Source organism: Lotus japonicus, chromosome 2 (assembly GCF_012489685.1).
Source record: "Lotus japonicus ecotype B-129 chromosome 2, LjGifu_v1.2".
In the NCBI taxonomy this organism is placed as follows: domain Eukaryota; kingdom Viridiplantae; phylum Streptophyta; class Magnoliopsida; order Fabales; family Fabaceae; genus Lotus; species Lotus japonicus.
In genome coordinates this window covers 73,219,752-73,234,705 of record NC_080042.1, presented here as the reverse complement: position 1 = coordinate 73,234,705, position 14,954 = coordinate 73,219,752, and the positions used below count along the sequence as shown (strand labels likewise).

At 35.6% G+C, this 14,954-nt stretch overlaps 2 protein-coding genes and 1 long non-coding RNA gene across 3 annotated transcripts; 1 reads left to right on the top strand and 2 right to left on the bottom strand.

Moving 5' to 3' along the window:
• Window positions 1–1,113: 1,113 nt before the first annotated feature.
• LOC130739413 (uncharacterized) lies at window positions 1,114–2,251 on the top strand. The gene is made up of 2 exons (XR_009019863.1): window positions 1,114–1,153; window positions 1,820–2,251. It is a non-coding gene; the product is annotated as an uncharacterized LOC130739413 (long non-coding RNA).
• Window positions 2,042–6,076, bottom strand: LOC130739412 (high affinity sulfate transporter 2-like). The gene is made up of 14 exons (XM_057591688.1): window positions 5,952–6,076; window positions 5,444–5,787; window positions 5,107–5,155; window positions 4,799–5,003; window positions 4,522–4,696; window positions 4,373–4,438; window positions 4,184–4,297; window positions 3,989–4,105; window positions 3,780–3,906; window positions 3,405–3,691; window positions 3,118–3,308; window positions 2,920–3,005; window positions 2,758–2,834; window positions 2,042–2,478 (listed from the first exon to the last, which is right to left on the bottom strand). The coding sequence occupies exons 2-14, from the start codon at window positions 5,777–5,779 to the stop codon at window positions 2,338–2,340; spliced, it is 1,971 nt and encodes a 656-aa protein (XP_057447671.1). The 5' UTR covers window positions 5,780–5,787; window positions 5,952–6,076; the 3' UTR covers window positions 2,042–2,337.
• Window positions 6,077–12,927: 6,851 nt separating this feature from the next.
• Window positions 12,928–13,347, bottom strand: LOC130737010 (uncharacterized mitochondrial protein AtMg00860-like). The gene has a single exon (XM_057588782.1). It carries the CDS (start codon window positions 13,345–13,347, stop codon window positions 12,928–12,930), a length of 420 nt encoding a protein of 139 aa, XP_057444765.1.
• Between the last annotated feature and the right edge of the window lie 1,607 nt (window positions 13,348–14,954).

Genomic DNA, 14,954 nt, shown 5'->3' with positions numbered 1-14,954 from the left:
GTCTTAACACACTAATTAAACTACAACTAAATTCTTTTACATAATTCTAGCGGTCTATCGACACTCATTTTCCGAAGGTTTGAACTCGTCAATAAGTTTAATGTTTGTCGTCAGTATAAATACGCTTAGAGATCTCACAGATATTGTTATTAGTATTCCCATCTCTCTCCTAATATATAGAGCATAATACTTGACCATATGATTCATTTAATTTTCTCCCATATACTCTATTTTTCTTGAATTTTGAGGACATTGTTAAAAAAATCCAATGAGGTCTCTGATTCTCAGTTTGCACTTTGTAAAGCATGTTGGACAAACGTTTTGAGCACAAATAGTCAAAATTCTTCATTACCTGTCAATCATATTCAGTGGTGCATTATTCTACTTTTACAGTTTTACTTGCATATATGTGATTGTTCATAAATCATAAGTAACATGGTATACAGTACATTAGTGAGAGCTAGCACATAAATAACAATCAAAATATCTGAAAGCATCAATCCAAATCTGATGATCATTCTTCTTAACAATTTTATAAGAAAAAATTTCATCTGGGTTTTGTCCATGATAATAGTTGTAATGGCCCTTAGAGTAGATTGCAATCACATGTAGATGAATTATAAATTATAAGTTAATTCAAATCACTATCACTTAATTGTTATGTTATATATAAACAAGGTTTAGCCTCATTAAAAAAATTACTGGCGGCCACCATAAAGGCGTTTTTTTAATCATTTATAAAAAAAGCCTATTTTCCACTGAAATTTGACCGTTTGCGACGGAAAACAGATCCGTCACCAATACCTTGTTAACGAACTTGCGACGGAAATCGAATCTGTCACAGGCTTGCGACGGAAATAAAATCCGTCACAAATTCTTATCAGCAAGTTTACGACGGAAAGAACATCCGTCACCAAGGCCTTATCACTTATCAGGGAACTTGCGACGGAAAACTGTCACTATATTTGCGACAGAAATTATCTGTCGCTATATTGCGACAGAGGTTAAATCTGTCACAAATTCATTGTCAGGTTTTGCGACAGAATTAAACCGTCACAAAATGCATGTTTTATTTGCTACATTTATTTAAGAAAAAGAACCTACCACCATAAACTACCACTAAGCTCTGCAGATTCTCCACTTCTTCTCACCGGTAAGAACTCAGAAACTTTATCACTTCTAGAAATTGATTACTTTTTTGAGTCATGTTTCAATTGGGTTATTTTTTGTGCATTCCTCCATTTCATGTTGGGTTCTGAATCTAATGTGTGGTAGTGGGTTTGGTGAAATAGGCACCAGTAATTTTGGTGGTTGATGCATGAATGGCCTAATTCCATGTGTGTGTACAGACTAAAGAGGGTTCATTTTGGTGATTGATGGTGAATTGATAATATGACTAATCAAAGTCCTTACTTTTACTTTTTTTGTCACTCTCTTGTCCCTTTCTTCCTCCAAATTCCTAATTCCCTTGAATATCACTTACTAGTTGCATGATCGTGTTTGGTGTATCATCATCTTCTAGTAGCTTTTTTCTACTTTTTATTTGTGTTGGATGTAATGTTAACGTATGCAGTGTTTTTTGTATTTCTCTCCAATTCCATTGATCATATATTAGATGCCCTATTCTACACTTTCTAACTTCTTGTATTGTTGGTTAGGCCTTTGTTCTTATTTTAGTGTTATATGTATGATAAGAAATGAACCATAACACAATCTGAATAGGTGTGATCACTTGTCTTTTTAATTATGTGTGCATTAGAGGACTTGCCTGTTTCAGCTTATCTGGGTTTTAAGTATTTTGCATTCCTATAATTTGCAGATAAACATTCTTCTAATCGTAGACTGAGAGAAAGAAAAAGAAAATTGAACTCTACAATCTTGATGGTGATTGCAGTATGTCATATTGTTCCTAGTGGTATAAGCATAGGTCATCAAGTGTAATAAAAAACTTCCCAAACATTATTTATAATCAAGCTCCAGCTACAATAAAATCATTTATGATCAATCAGATTGCAGTAGTAATGCAAAAAGATGTTAATCATACAAGAGAAAAAGGCAATATAATAATAACTCGTCGACATTGTGCAGATTCGTGTCGAAACTATTTGCACCATCTAACATTTCCCAAACAGAACACATCTTCTTTTTCCTTTCCTACTTTCCTACTCTTATTTTATACATCACATCAACTGAAGTAGAAATCAAGAGAATCACAACAAAACTACAAACGATTTGGCTTAAGAGAATCACATTAACTGAATACAAATTTATACCCATTAGCTTTCCTATGAAACTACAAACCACTTTTGCATCTTTGGCTTAAACATGTTGAAACAGTTACTTTACTTCACCCTTTGGACCAAAAGTTGCAACGGCATCATCCACTGATGAAAATATTTTATCTTCCCCAATTATGTCCGATAACTTGGAGGCATGGAGCTTCTCTATCACAATTGGCCCCGGGTTTGCCAGGAGAAGCTGTAAAAAGGCCACAGATATGAACATCATCACAATGATTTATTACAAGCTGAAGTTATTTTGTACATAATAATATCATTAAAGATGAATTCAATTGATTAGTTGGTTGACTTAAGCTATTGCATAAGGAGCATGGTTGTATCAATGTTTTGAATCTTTGCCAAGTAAATACAACACGCACAGAGTTAAGCTTGATCTGCAACTAGAGATTTTCCAGATGATTTCCCACAGAAATGACTAACCATGTAAAAAATGTTGAATTATGTGATTATTTATTACCTGCACTTCTCTTTTCTTAAGGCTCTTAAATAAATCTTCCAAGGCATGGATGCCACTTGTGTCAATATCAGTAACAGCTGCAAGAATATAGCAAGTGAATAAATTCATTCATCCAAATTAATCATGAATATCATGATGGAAGGATATCATGTAAAGCCTTACGTGACATTTCAACAATGAGAGACTGTATGCTGGGAAATTCGCTCGCTGTCCTTAGGACCTCTTCATCAGTCAACCACTTCAAAATTCTGTAAAGTATGATTTAGTTAATCACCAAACTTAGTTTCATCAATAAGCTAAGCCAATCTACATTTTCTGAACCTTGATCTGGGATTGTGTATGTTAATGTTATACTTATACCTGTCCTTGATATAGTTGGAGTTTGAGAAGTAGATTGCAGAGTCAACCCTGATAATCAACATGCCAGGAATCTGGGTTGCTTTGGGATATTGAAGGATATTCCTGTAAACTTTAGTCCCTGAAAGCTTCCCAAGTATTGCAGTCCTTGGCCTTGTCACTTGTAAAAGGATTTTGGCAAAAGATATTGCCACCTGCATAAAAGAGGTCAAGTAAGTACTAAATATTGTGGATAAGGTGAATTGGAGATGAAATATTTTCTTTTGAGTTTCTCTTAATGTTTTCATTACCGCGATAAGAAGGCCAATCTCAACACTTTTGAAGATCACACCAAAGAAGGCTCCCATGCAAGCCACAAAGTCGAATTTGTCAATCTTCCACAGAAGAATAGCTGCTTGAACGTCAACCAGGTTCATCACTGCTGCTATGATAATTGAAGCGAGGACAGCATTTGGAGTGTACTTAAATAGAGGTGTGATAACTAGCAGAGTTAGTAATAAGACCATGGACATAACAATGTTTGATACAGCAGTTTTACAACCAGCCATGTAGTTCACTGCTGAGCGCGAAAAAGATCCTGCATAGAGATCAAAAACACTTATCAAGATCAAAATGATGATAGGTTCAATTCAAACAGGATTGAGTGAGTGTGTCCTCTTGGGTACCTGTAGCCACATAAGAAGATGTCAAGGAAGCAACAATGTTCATTGTTCCCATTGCCACCATTTCTTTATTACCATCGATTGAATAGTCTTTCATGGCAGCAAATGTTCTCGCAATCGCTACAGCTTCCTAATGTTCAAAGAATTGGACTCAATTAAGTGTCTAGCAGAGTCTCAGAAATGAAACAAGTCATGAGGAGAAACTTGCTTACCGTGAGTGCTACCATACCAGATACCACACCAATCTTAACACCAGCACCAAAATATTCTCCACTGAAAAAAATTTCACTAGCAGATGCAGGATTCACACCTTGTTTTATATGTTTCACCTGAAATAGCATACATTGAGTTTACAGTTACAGTGTTTAATTTTGTTTAAACTAGTCAAGCAATTTTGTGCTACTTACAATTGCCACTCCTTTCTTGTCAGCCCTGGTAATGTACACACAAAAGGTAGACACTACAACAGAGATCATAGGAGCGATTGCGGCCACCCAAAAGAGTTTCTTATTCTTTTTGGCCTGTTCATCACAACAGAACAGTTATGAAAGTTCTAATGGAGAAGAAGAGAAGAAGAAAAATTGTTGCATTCTTACAATATATTTTGTTATAAGAATGAAGACCAAGAATGACATTCCAATGACTATAGTCTCCCAATTCCACTGTCAGCAAAGGAAAAAGAAGAGGTTTGTGAGGTTTTATCTACAACACTGAAGGAGAATATCAAATAAAGATGAAGCTTTACCCCATGTTCCACTGGTTTCCAAACCGAGCGCATGACAGAAACAATATCAGTTTTCTTCGTGAAAGTTTTTAAGCCTAGTAGACCTTTAAGCTGTTGCAGTGCAATAGTGATGGCAGCTCCACCCATGAATCCCACAATGGCAGCATGAGATAGGAAGTCAATCAAGAAACCAAGCCTGCAAAGTCATGCATAGATTGCAACACAAGAATCATATATCGAAAACTTTGAACTATTTTAGCTATATCTCTAGCTAATGTGAGACTTCTCGACACTATACCTGAAAAATCCTAGTGCCAATTGAGTGATTCCTGCGAAGAAGGTGGCAGTATATGCAAGACGTAGGTAGTCAGGGCTTTTAGAGTCGGCAATCTCATCAGTAAGCATAGTCCCAAGCAAGAGGGACACCACGGCTACAGGTCCTATGGCAATATCTCTGGAGGTTCCCATGAATGCATAGACAAGAGGAGCCACAAAGCTTGTGTCTGCACACACGGAAAGAAAAACAAGTCATGAAACTGAAGAGAGGGACATCTATGTGATGAACCAACATGTCAAAAGTTGCTTAAAATGAACCAAGATACTCACACAGTGCATGCACAGGGTCCAAATTTGCAAGCTTTGCGTATGCAATGTCCTGTTATATACCATATTTTAAATGGTCATCATCCAAAAACTCATACCAAAATTCATGGGATAAATATACAAATAGGGGTGAGAATAAGTTAGGTCGAGTTAGCCTTTGTGTAAATAGGTCTAGTTTGCTTATTACTTGTCATAGACTTTTTCTTTCTGCGTCTAACGGACCTTCTTGAAAGCCTAGTGCTTGATTAGTTATTAATTTATCCTACGTTTGTGCCTTATTTAGACTAGGTCATAGGTTCCTATATATAAATAACAACACCATTCAAAAGTTACTACTCACCTGAGGAATACATAGACTTGCAATGGTGAGTCCAGCGATGAAATCACCCTTGAACTTTTGAAGATTGTAATCTCTTCCCCATTCAACAATGGGGAAGACAGATTGCATGCCCAAAACAAGCTTTCTTTTCCTGCTTTGGCCCTTAAATTGGCTTAAGGGGTCGTCAGAGAAGAAGGTCTCCTTAACAGAATGTTTGATCTCTTGGTAAAGTGTCTGCTTAGGAGCAGTTCCCACCTTATGAATGTGTGGCAAACCATGATGTCTGCGTGAAGAAGGCGCGCTTCCTGTGTCCTCCATGGCTCTTGCCACAACCTCGTCTGTGAAAACCTGACTCATTTACACAACTGCAATGAAAAGAACACATTCAAAGTAGTTTTTGTTAGTGGGAAAATCTGTTTCAGAGTCAGTTGCTTAATAAGCTGCATCCATTGTCACATTTTGTCATGTGAAGTTTATGTTAGACTATTAATGGAAATCATGTGATTGAATCCAAAGGAAAGTGAAGTACCTAATGTATTACCCAAGCAGATATTCAGTGAACTTGGTTTTGTAAGGAAGCAAAGGCATGTTATATATATATATATAGAGCTAGAAATTGTTCGAAATGTCAACTCTAGAAGTGAGATGTAAGTTGTGATAATACATAGTTCTATTTATTAGTCCAAGTCAACCATGATATTTAAGCATCAACTTGTTTTAAGAAAATATTTTTCATTCATATTTATATAATTGTCATGTTATTTTCAATTTTTTTTAAATATGAAAATTTAAAAATGTCACTTTCATCATTATTTACATAATTTTTTTTTGAGTTTAATGGATATGCACTGACAGTGTAAAATAGTTTTACACAGTCATCCAATCAAAGCATGCCACATAGGAGAGATAATTACATTTGACTTTAATTTTAATTAAAAGAATAAGATATTTTCTGATTTGGCGTAATTCAATTGGATGTCTGTGTAAAACTATTTTACACTGTCAGTGCATATCCATTAAACTCATTTTTTTTTGAAAAAAGAAAAGTAAGTAATATATGTGTGTGTATGTGTATAATTGTTAAAAAAATAACTGAGAATGTTATAGCACAACTTGTATAAGCTAGTAATTGAGTCATGGCATAGCACAACTTTTTTGATAACTTTACTATTTTGTGTTCGATGAACAATGCTAACATTGAGGGAGGTATGGGGGAGGAGAAGAAGGATTAAAAGAAAGAAGGGGCTTGGAGAAGATAACCATCAAAGAGTGGCAAGAAAAATATCATTCAGAAGAAGAAAAAAAAAACATAAGTGCATTGTACCATGATTGATGATTTAATTTATTGAATAACAATTTTTAACACATTTTTGTATCTTTCATTATTCTTCATTATTCTTTTTATTCTTTCTATATATGATTCTTTTTTAAAATCAAACATGGAAGTGTGTTAACAAAAAAAATTAAATCGTTCATCCTCGCATTGTTTTTTGTAACAAAATCAAATACATCTGCAAATACAAGCAACTCTACAACTTTTATAATTTCAAGTGGTAAGGGAAGAATGGTAATGATAAATGGATAATGATTATATTATAGCAAAAATCTTAATTTTTCCAATCAACTAGAAATTATGTAGACTAATAACAGCTGGATAAGCTTAACTATTGCCACTGACCAAAATTATCAATTTATTTACTCACAGTGGTTGGATAGTTTGTTTTTGTTTCCTTCTCCCCGGATGTTGTATGTTGGCCTTCCACTCAACCTTGAAGACACATGATTTGTATTTCTATACTAATTTTTTCCTATATTGCAATTTTTTTTTGTCTTATAATTAATACAAGTACTCTCTGCATAAGTCAAATTTAATGGAGTAAGATAGAGAAAATAAGGGTGGTAGGGATCGAACTTTAAACCTTTTAGATAAAGATTACATAAATAATTTCTAACATCTTTAAAGTATTTAATGGGGGTTGAACCTTCAATCCATCAAATATAAACTTTTTTTTTTGAAATATCCATCAAATATAATCTTTGTTAAGAAACTTTATATACTTCACTCGATCAATAGGTTCCTTTCATATTTTAAAATTTAAAATAACATATGATTGAAGTCATTTTTATGACAGAGTATTTACGAGAGGGGGAGTCATTTTTTGCCCAAATTAATAAAATCCAAACATTTATTTAACACGTATAGGCGTTGTATGAAGGGGGCCTGTATTGTGTCCAAGTTCATGAAAGGCTTGAATTTAAGTTTACGCCATAATGAGTTGACTAGTGGTATAGAAGTTGAAAAAAAAGCCAGAGGGGTTGTTTGCTGATTGATTATACTATTTGCTACATATAATAATTAATAGTGTTTAATTAGATGAAATTGAAATTTAATGTGGCCACATCCCTAGACGTGGCTTTGGATGGAGGTTGCAACTAGCTATGGGATAAGTCCTACAGTTGAAAATGAATTTTTAAATATTTTGCTGTTTATTTTAGAGATAATCCTCTACTTGGTCTTGTGGTTGTGTGACCGTCTGAAATTAGTTCCTCCCCGGAAAATCTGAAAATCTAAGTCCTCGAGTTTGGAAAGTATGTGGAAATTAGTCCTTCCGGCGAGGACCTGCTCCACACACTTTTTCAAACGCGAGGACTTAGATTTTCAGATTTTCCAGGGAGGGACTAATTTCAGACGGCCACACAACCACAGGACAAAGTAGAGGATTAACCCTTTATTTTATAAAAGATATTTAAAATTGCTACAAGTAAGCACCATTAAAAAAATATTTAACAGCGTACAATGATTTCAAATAGTCATTAAAATTTGGATTCCGGAATCTCCAATTACATATAAAACCACATGATTATGAGAGATTGGTCGGACACTTCTACTTAAAATTCTTCTCCATTCCTTATTAACTGTCTACTTTAAAGAAAAAATTGTGTTCCTATATATCTGTCCACTTAGAGTTTCAAGAGAGCATTAATTGATGTTTTATCTTTCTTCATTTATTGTTCTGATAAGGGTATTAGTTGTAAAAACATCATTTAATGCTCTCTTAAAACGCTAAATGTACAGTTAAATAAGAACAAATTATTTTTCTCAAAGTGGACAGATAAATAGGAACAGAGGGAGTAGTCATTTATATATTTTTCGCGTTTGAGTTTATAGTTCACATCAAGGTAGTCAAACTTAAAAGTTTAGGTAAACTCGTGGAGGTGGGTAAACTCATTCTAAACTCGTAAAAACTTACCTCATGTAAGAAATTATATTAAAAACATCATAATAATAATAAAGGGTTAAGCATCATATTGGTCCCTATCTTTGTCTCGCCGTCTGATCTAAGTCCCTCGCCGGAAAATTTATTGCATTTGGTCCTCGTCTTTGAAATATTTTTGGGGCGGATCCTCGCCGGAGGGCGGAGCTCCGGCGAGTGATGATTTGGATCGCTGACTTTGTTAGTTATGCTTATGTGGATTTAAAAAAAAATTAAAATTTTTAAAAAATTACATGTCAGATCATTAATCATATTAACTAAAATTAAATATATTAACAAATCTAAACCTAAATGAATTAACAAAACTAATTTTCCCCAAAATTAACTTCAATTCCCCCAAATTAATTCAAAAAAAAACACTCCAGAATCATCATCATCATCAAAACACCCCAAAACCAAACTAGATATGAACAATCTTTGACAAATCTGATAAAATTTCTTCCATTTTTTTTTCTTTTCCATTATCATTTCCCTCTCCTTTTAATCATCATCATCATTTCAGCATGAGGATTCAAACACAAACTCAATCTCCCAATCTCAAAACTCAGAAACAGAAACTCAACCTCTCAATCATCGTGATTTCATACCCATAAACACAAACTCTGCAACCCAGTACACAACAACACAAAACCCAGAACCAACAAACTCAACCTCCCAATCTCAAAACTCTGCAACCCAGTACACAACAACACAAACCCAGAACACCAACCTCAAACCCCAGCAACATCAACCCCAACCCCAGCAACATCAACCCCAACCCCCTCCTTCCTCCCACGCTCCCCAACCCTCACCCAACCTCACCCTCACCCTCACCTTCACCCTCACCCACATGCAACCTGCAACATCACGGCCTCACCCTCACCCTCAAACCCCCAACCCGCAGCCTCACCTTCACCCTCACCCACGGCCTCACCCAACCTCAACCCTCACCCTCACCCTCACCTTCACCCACTTGCAACCTCACCCTCACCCTCAAACCCCCAACCCGCAGCCTCACCCTCACCCTCAAACCCCCAACCCGCAACCTCACCTTCACCCTCACCCACGGTCTCACCCAACCTCAACCCTCACCCTCACCCTCACCTTCACCCACTTGCAACCTCACCCTCACCCCAAACCCCAAACCATGAAAAAGAGAAAGAGAGAAAGAGAGAAAGAGGAGATCCTTTGGTGATGAAGAAGATCTGAGGGAACGACCCAGATTGAGGGAAGACGATCTGCACCAGATCTTCCCGTTGAAGACGAACGAGAGAGCGATGAGGGCAGGTTCGAGGGAGAGCTCCTCGTCGACGAGGCTCATGGTGCGTTTGGACGGAGATCGAGAGTTTGGGGGAAAATATTTGAGGGCTCTGCCTTGGAGATCGAGAGTTTAGGGAAAAAAATTTGAGGGCTTTGCCTTGGAGATGGAGAGTTTAGAAGCAGTGATCGGTGGTGGTGGTCGGTTCTTCGAGGATCGGTGGTGGTGGTTGATTGCGTCGGTGATGTTGATGATGATAACAAGAAGAAGCTGAAAATGTGATGCTGATGATGATAATGATAACTGGGAAGTTGGTAAGGGATTAGAACCTAATTTGATAGGGAATTTGGGGAATTTATTTTTAATAATTAATTTAGGGTTAGTTTTTTTAATTAGTTTTCTTTTTGTTAGTTAAATTAAGATTTCTGATGTGTATTTTATTTTATTTTTTTTCATTATTTTTTTATTCCACATCATCTCATTAAGCCTAGTCAGCGTGCCATTTAAGCACTCGCCGGAGCTCCGCCCTCCGGCGAGGATCCGCCTCAAAAATATTTCAAAGACGAGGACCAAATGCAATAAATTTTCCGGCGAGGGACTTAGATCAGACGGTGAGACAAAGACAGGGACCAATATGATGCTTAACCCTAATAATAAATGGAGGAGAGAGATAGAAATAAAAATATATGGAAATGGAATGTTTAAAAAATAAATAGGATATACATATGCAAGTCCAAGTCTCTGCTCCTTGGCAAGGGTTTACAAATTATGTTTGTTTTTAGTCTTATTCAATATTTTCTTTATTTGTGCTCTTTATTGTATGTGGCTTTGTGTCTTATATCAATACAAATCCATTGAACAAAAAAAAAAGTTTATTCATATTTAGTTTAATTGCGGAATTTCCTTCTTCTATAATATTTTATGGGTGAAGATCATGCCACTTGCTGGTCCAGGAAGAAAATATTATCAATAAAATGTGCTGAAGTCAGTTGAAAATGATATCCAAAAAATGAGCCTGCTCACCTTCTCTTATTTTGCTTATAGATTTGAATTTTCTTTGCCTGAAGTCCTTAATTTTGAATTGAAGGATAACTTCATCCTACCAAACACTTGTAATATGAAAATTTAATGTCCCTGTCTATTTGTTCATCTGGTTAGTTTCGACCTTGGAGAAATTGTTAACTTAAAAAATGTTTGTTCAGTGTTAAGGAAATTAGATTCTTATAAGAATGGATGAAAACATAAAGCTTAAAACTTATAAAGACATTTGTTATGTGAGATATATAACCGTTTCTCAAACAAATATGATATTTATAAGAAAATTAAGGTGGGAAATGGAATAGATTATTTTAATTGTGTAATTTTTTTCAATTTGAAGATGATGGGTCGCCATTCTCACTGATCTCTCACACATTAGTTGTCGGTAACTATAGTACATACTAGCTAGTAGTTAACACATGTGAGATTAATAATTATCTTTTCTGATGACCTTGTTGAGACGCTGTCAACTTGTCGTTGGATGAATAATATTATAAGAGGTCGCAAAAATTGAGTATGATAAAGGAGAAAAAGGATGATGCTTTTTTACATCGTCCACCAATCAGATTTTAAGGATGTGCACGTTAATTAATGAAATTAAATAAAAAGAGAGATTTTCTCACATCCTTAAAATCTGATTGGTTGACGGTGTAAAAAAACTTTACACCGTCAGTACATAGAAATTAAACTCATGATAAAGACCCTAAAATAATCAAATACAATGAAGCACCGAAGATAATAAAAATGCAATGCTCTCGATATTCTCCAACAAACATGTGCCATAATCAACTGTATTGTTAGATATCGATGTTATTTAATTTCTTGTCGATGTACGACCATATACAATGGTTCAACAAAAAATGTTTTATTTACTCCTTTTCTATTCCACTTTTTCTCTTCCTAACACTCCACATCATCTTCTCTTTCCAATTCAACAAACTCTCAACAATTACCCACTCCAATGGTTTTACTTAACTCTCAACACCCTACCCCACCACTCACCACTCACCACCTGATTTATTCAGCCCCGATTTCTTGAGGGTCACTTTAGTAACCTTTTCAAAAACATGGGTGAATTTTAGCCTAAATAAAAAAAATTAAAACATAGCTTAACAATAAAGAAGTAATAACATGAGCAAATGGACTGAATAATTTCATTTTATTAATAAAGCATCGAAAGCGTACAATGGTTATTTCGAATTAAAACATAATTATTAAACTAGTGTTTGACCGCCCTTGAGCCAACTCAAGAAGAAGGTCTCGAGGTTAGGTTCGAACCCTATAAACAAACTCGGCTCACCCCCAAGAACAGACTCAATTATCAAACTCAATACCCGAATCATAATCCACGTGCCTCCAAGGCCTCATCCCACGCTCGCATCACATCGTCTCACATCTTCTGCTCTCGTCGATCCCATAGCTGAACCATCAATTACACGGTCAATGTCCTAAGCCTTATCGTCGTCCACATCAAGCAGGTATAAGATCGTATCTCGACTGATCACACGCATGCTCGTTGTCTAGGCGTTAAGCGCCCCAAACAACAAACAACAAACAAGCAAGGGTCAACATCTAACACACACATATCATAAGTAGGGTATACTACCCTTCCAATCACAAGTTCTTCCCTAAACTAACATTCACAAATTGGGGAACTATATTCAGCTCTAGATTCACAAGTATGAGGAAGTATCTCCTAGTTCTAAGTTATAGTTTGTTGAATTTTAGTCGGATATCCCTTTCCTGTCTAATGTAGTAATGCTGCATCATCCAAAGAAAAAATGGTTAGAATCTAACATATGATAAATCACATGAAACTAAAAATTTGCAGCATAAAGGTGATAAAAGTTCGAATGATATGAAACGGTCGATTGAAAAACACATCTGGTTGGTAAACATCAAATGCAATTGAAAAAGACAATAACTCGGTAATAGTTAACGAAAACAATTCAGATCTAACAGGTCAATTGAGTAAGCACAGCTCCCAGTCCAGTACCAGATGCATCTGTTTCCAATACAAAAAGCTTGGAAAAATCTGGAATGGCTAAGGTAGGAAGGGCTGTAAGGGCCTGCTTAAGAGTTTCAAAAGCTTGTTGTGGTTCTGGTCCCCACCTGAAACTATCTTTCTTCAACAATTGGGTCAAAGGTCTGGCTATTTTGCCATAATCCTTAAAAAACCTTCTGTAATATCCAGTCAGGCCTAAAAATCCTCTCAAACTCTTTAGATCCTTAGGGACTGGCCATAGCCACATGGCATCCAGTTTTTTTGGATCAGCTGCAACTGCTCCAGCAGTAATAACATGCCCCAAATACTCAATTTGTTGCTGGCCAAAGACACTCTTCTTCCAGAGATAACTTGTGGGGTGTCTGGCCATTGGAAATAAATTTTTTTTGCTCTTGTTTTTGATAAATTTGTGGTGTGTACCTGCTTATTTTGTTTCTCATTTTGAATTTTGAAATATTTTCAGTATATCTACATTTGCTCAAGCTCTATTATCTCTGTTTTTGTGCAAGTTTCGAGGGAGGATGCTGGCATGAGTCTGTTGGGCTTGAAAATGGAAAGCCTGAGCACGCGATGAAGAAGAACTCTGCTGATATTGAAATGACTATGGGGAAAGGGATTTTCTGATAGAGACCATGTTTATTGATCTATTAAGTTGTCTACGAGAGCATGTTTAGACTTGAGTCTTGAAGTCAAGGTATATATTTTGTTCTTTTTGGATTTTATGTTTGCATTTTCCATGTTATTCAATGAATTGATATAGAGCCATAGCTGGTCAAGATGAATTTCATCCCAAAATTTTCCTTTGAGACCTTTTTATTTGATTATCTTTTCAGATTAGAACAGAAGAAATGGATTTGATAGCCGAGAGGTGCATTGGTGCTCATGATAGTGGGGAGAGAATCTGTGACCAACTTGATTCGAAGTGCAATGACTGGTGGTAAAAGCCCAAGAGGTAAGGCATAGTGTCTTCAGAATGCCAACATCTCAGATATGCTATCTTTCCCTGACAGACTTTGATAGAATAATAGTTTAAAGAGAGTTCTTCGTAATACCCATCACCCAATCTTGATGCCAATAGCCTGTGTCGTTTTTATTCATGTTTTATGTGTCTATCTATCAAATGTTATGTCATTATTCTCATCCTTTGTACTACATGAATCATGTAGTATTAATACACTAAGTGTAAAAGCAGTCACCTTTGTTGAGAGATGTCTCTGTCTAGCACAAGAAAGGAAAAATATTAAAAAGGTGTTGAACTGCACCGAAAAGGAACAACGTGTTGAGGAGAAAGTTTCTAGAAATGGATGTTTCTCATGTACATGAGGCAATCGATTAGGTGTGTTTTTTAAACTATCTTTGTTTTCCAAAGGATAGGATAATGTGCAGTTGGAAAAAAACACTAATCTTCATGTAGTACTGATTGGTATTTACTCTTTTCATTCATATTGTGACACTTACTCATGTATGGTTAGTTATCCAAACTATTTGTAGTTTTTGCTCTGTCAACATGAACCATTTGATGATTGAGAGTGGGGCTGTGAATAAGTAAAAGAAAAAACTGAGAAGAAAATTCTCATATATTGCCATGAGACTAATAGAATCACTTGTTATTGTTGGAAAAAAATTCAGTTTTTATTTGAACTAATTTTGTTCTTTATCTCTTTCCCTTTGTTTCTACTTTTAAATTGAATTTTTTTATGCAAATTTTAAAAGTGATTCGCCAAACCAAACAAAGGTTAGTTCTAAACCGGATTTTATGCAAACTAAATTTAATTCAAAACTAGGTAGTTCTGGATAGGCTTTTTGTCCTTGGGAACACTTCAAATGATTGTTTTTGCATTCTCATGTGTTTTGAAGTATTAGATGTTATTTATAAAAATAATAATAATATTCCAACTTAATTGCACTGAAATCTTAATTTCTCCCCATTTCACTTCTGCAGAAAAGGAAGGCCGAGACAAGCAATGATCCTTCTGT

Bases quoted from the DNA above. Each gene is read 5' to 3' on its own strand.
- LOC130739412 (XM_057591688.1), bottom strand. From the start codon at position 5,779: ATGAGTCAGGTTTTCACAGACGAGGTTGTGGCAAGAGCCATGGAGGAC. The intron at 5,004-5,106 runs GTGAGTATCTTG...CCGTGTGTGCAG, and splicing joins GGACCCTGTGCATGCACTGT to ACACAAGCTTTGTGGCTCCT. The intron at 3,006-3,117 runs GTATAAGTATAA...CATACTTTACAG, and splicing joins TCCAACTATATCAAGGACAG to AATTTTGAAGTGGTTGACTG.
- LOC130737010 (XM_057588782.1), bottom strand. From the start codon at position 13,347: ATGGCCAGACACCCCACAAGTTATCTCTGGAAGAAGAGTGTCTTTGGC.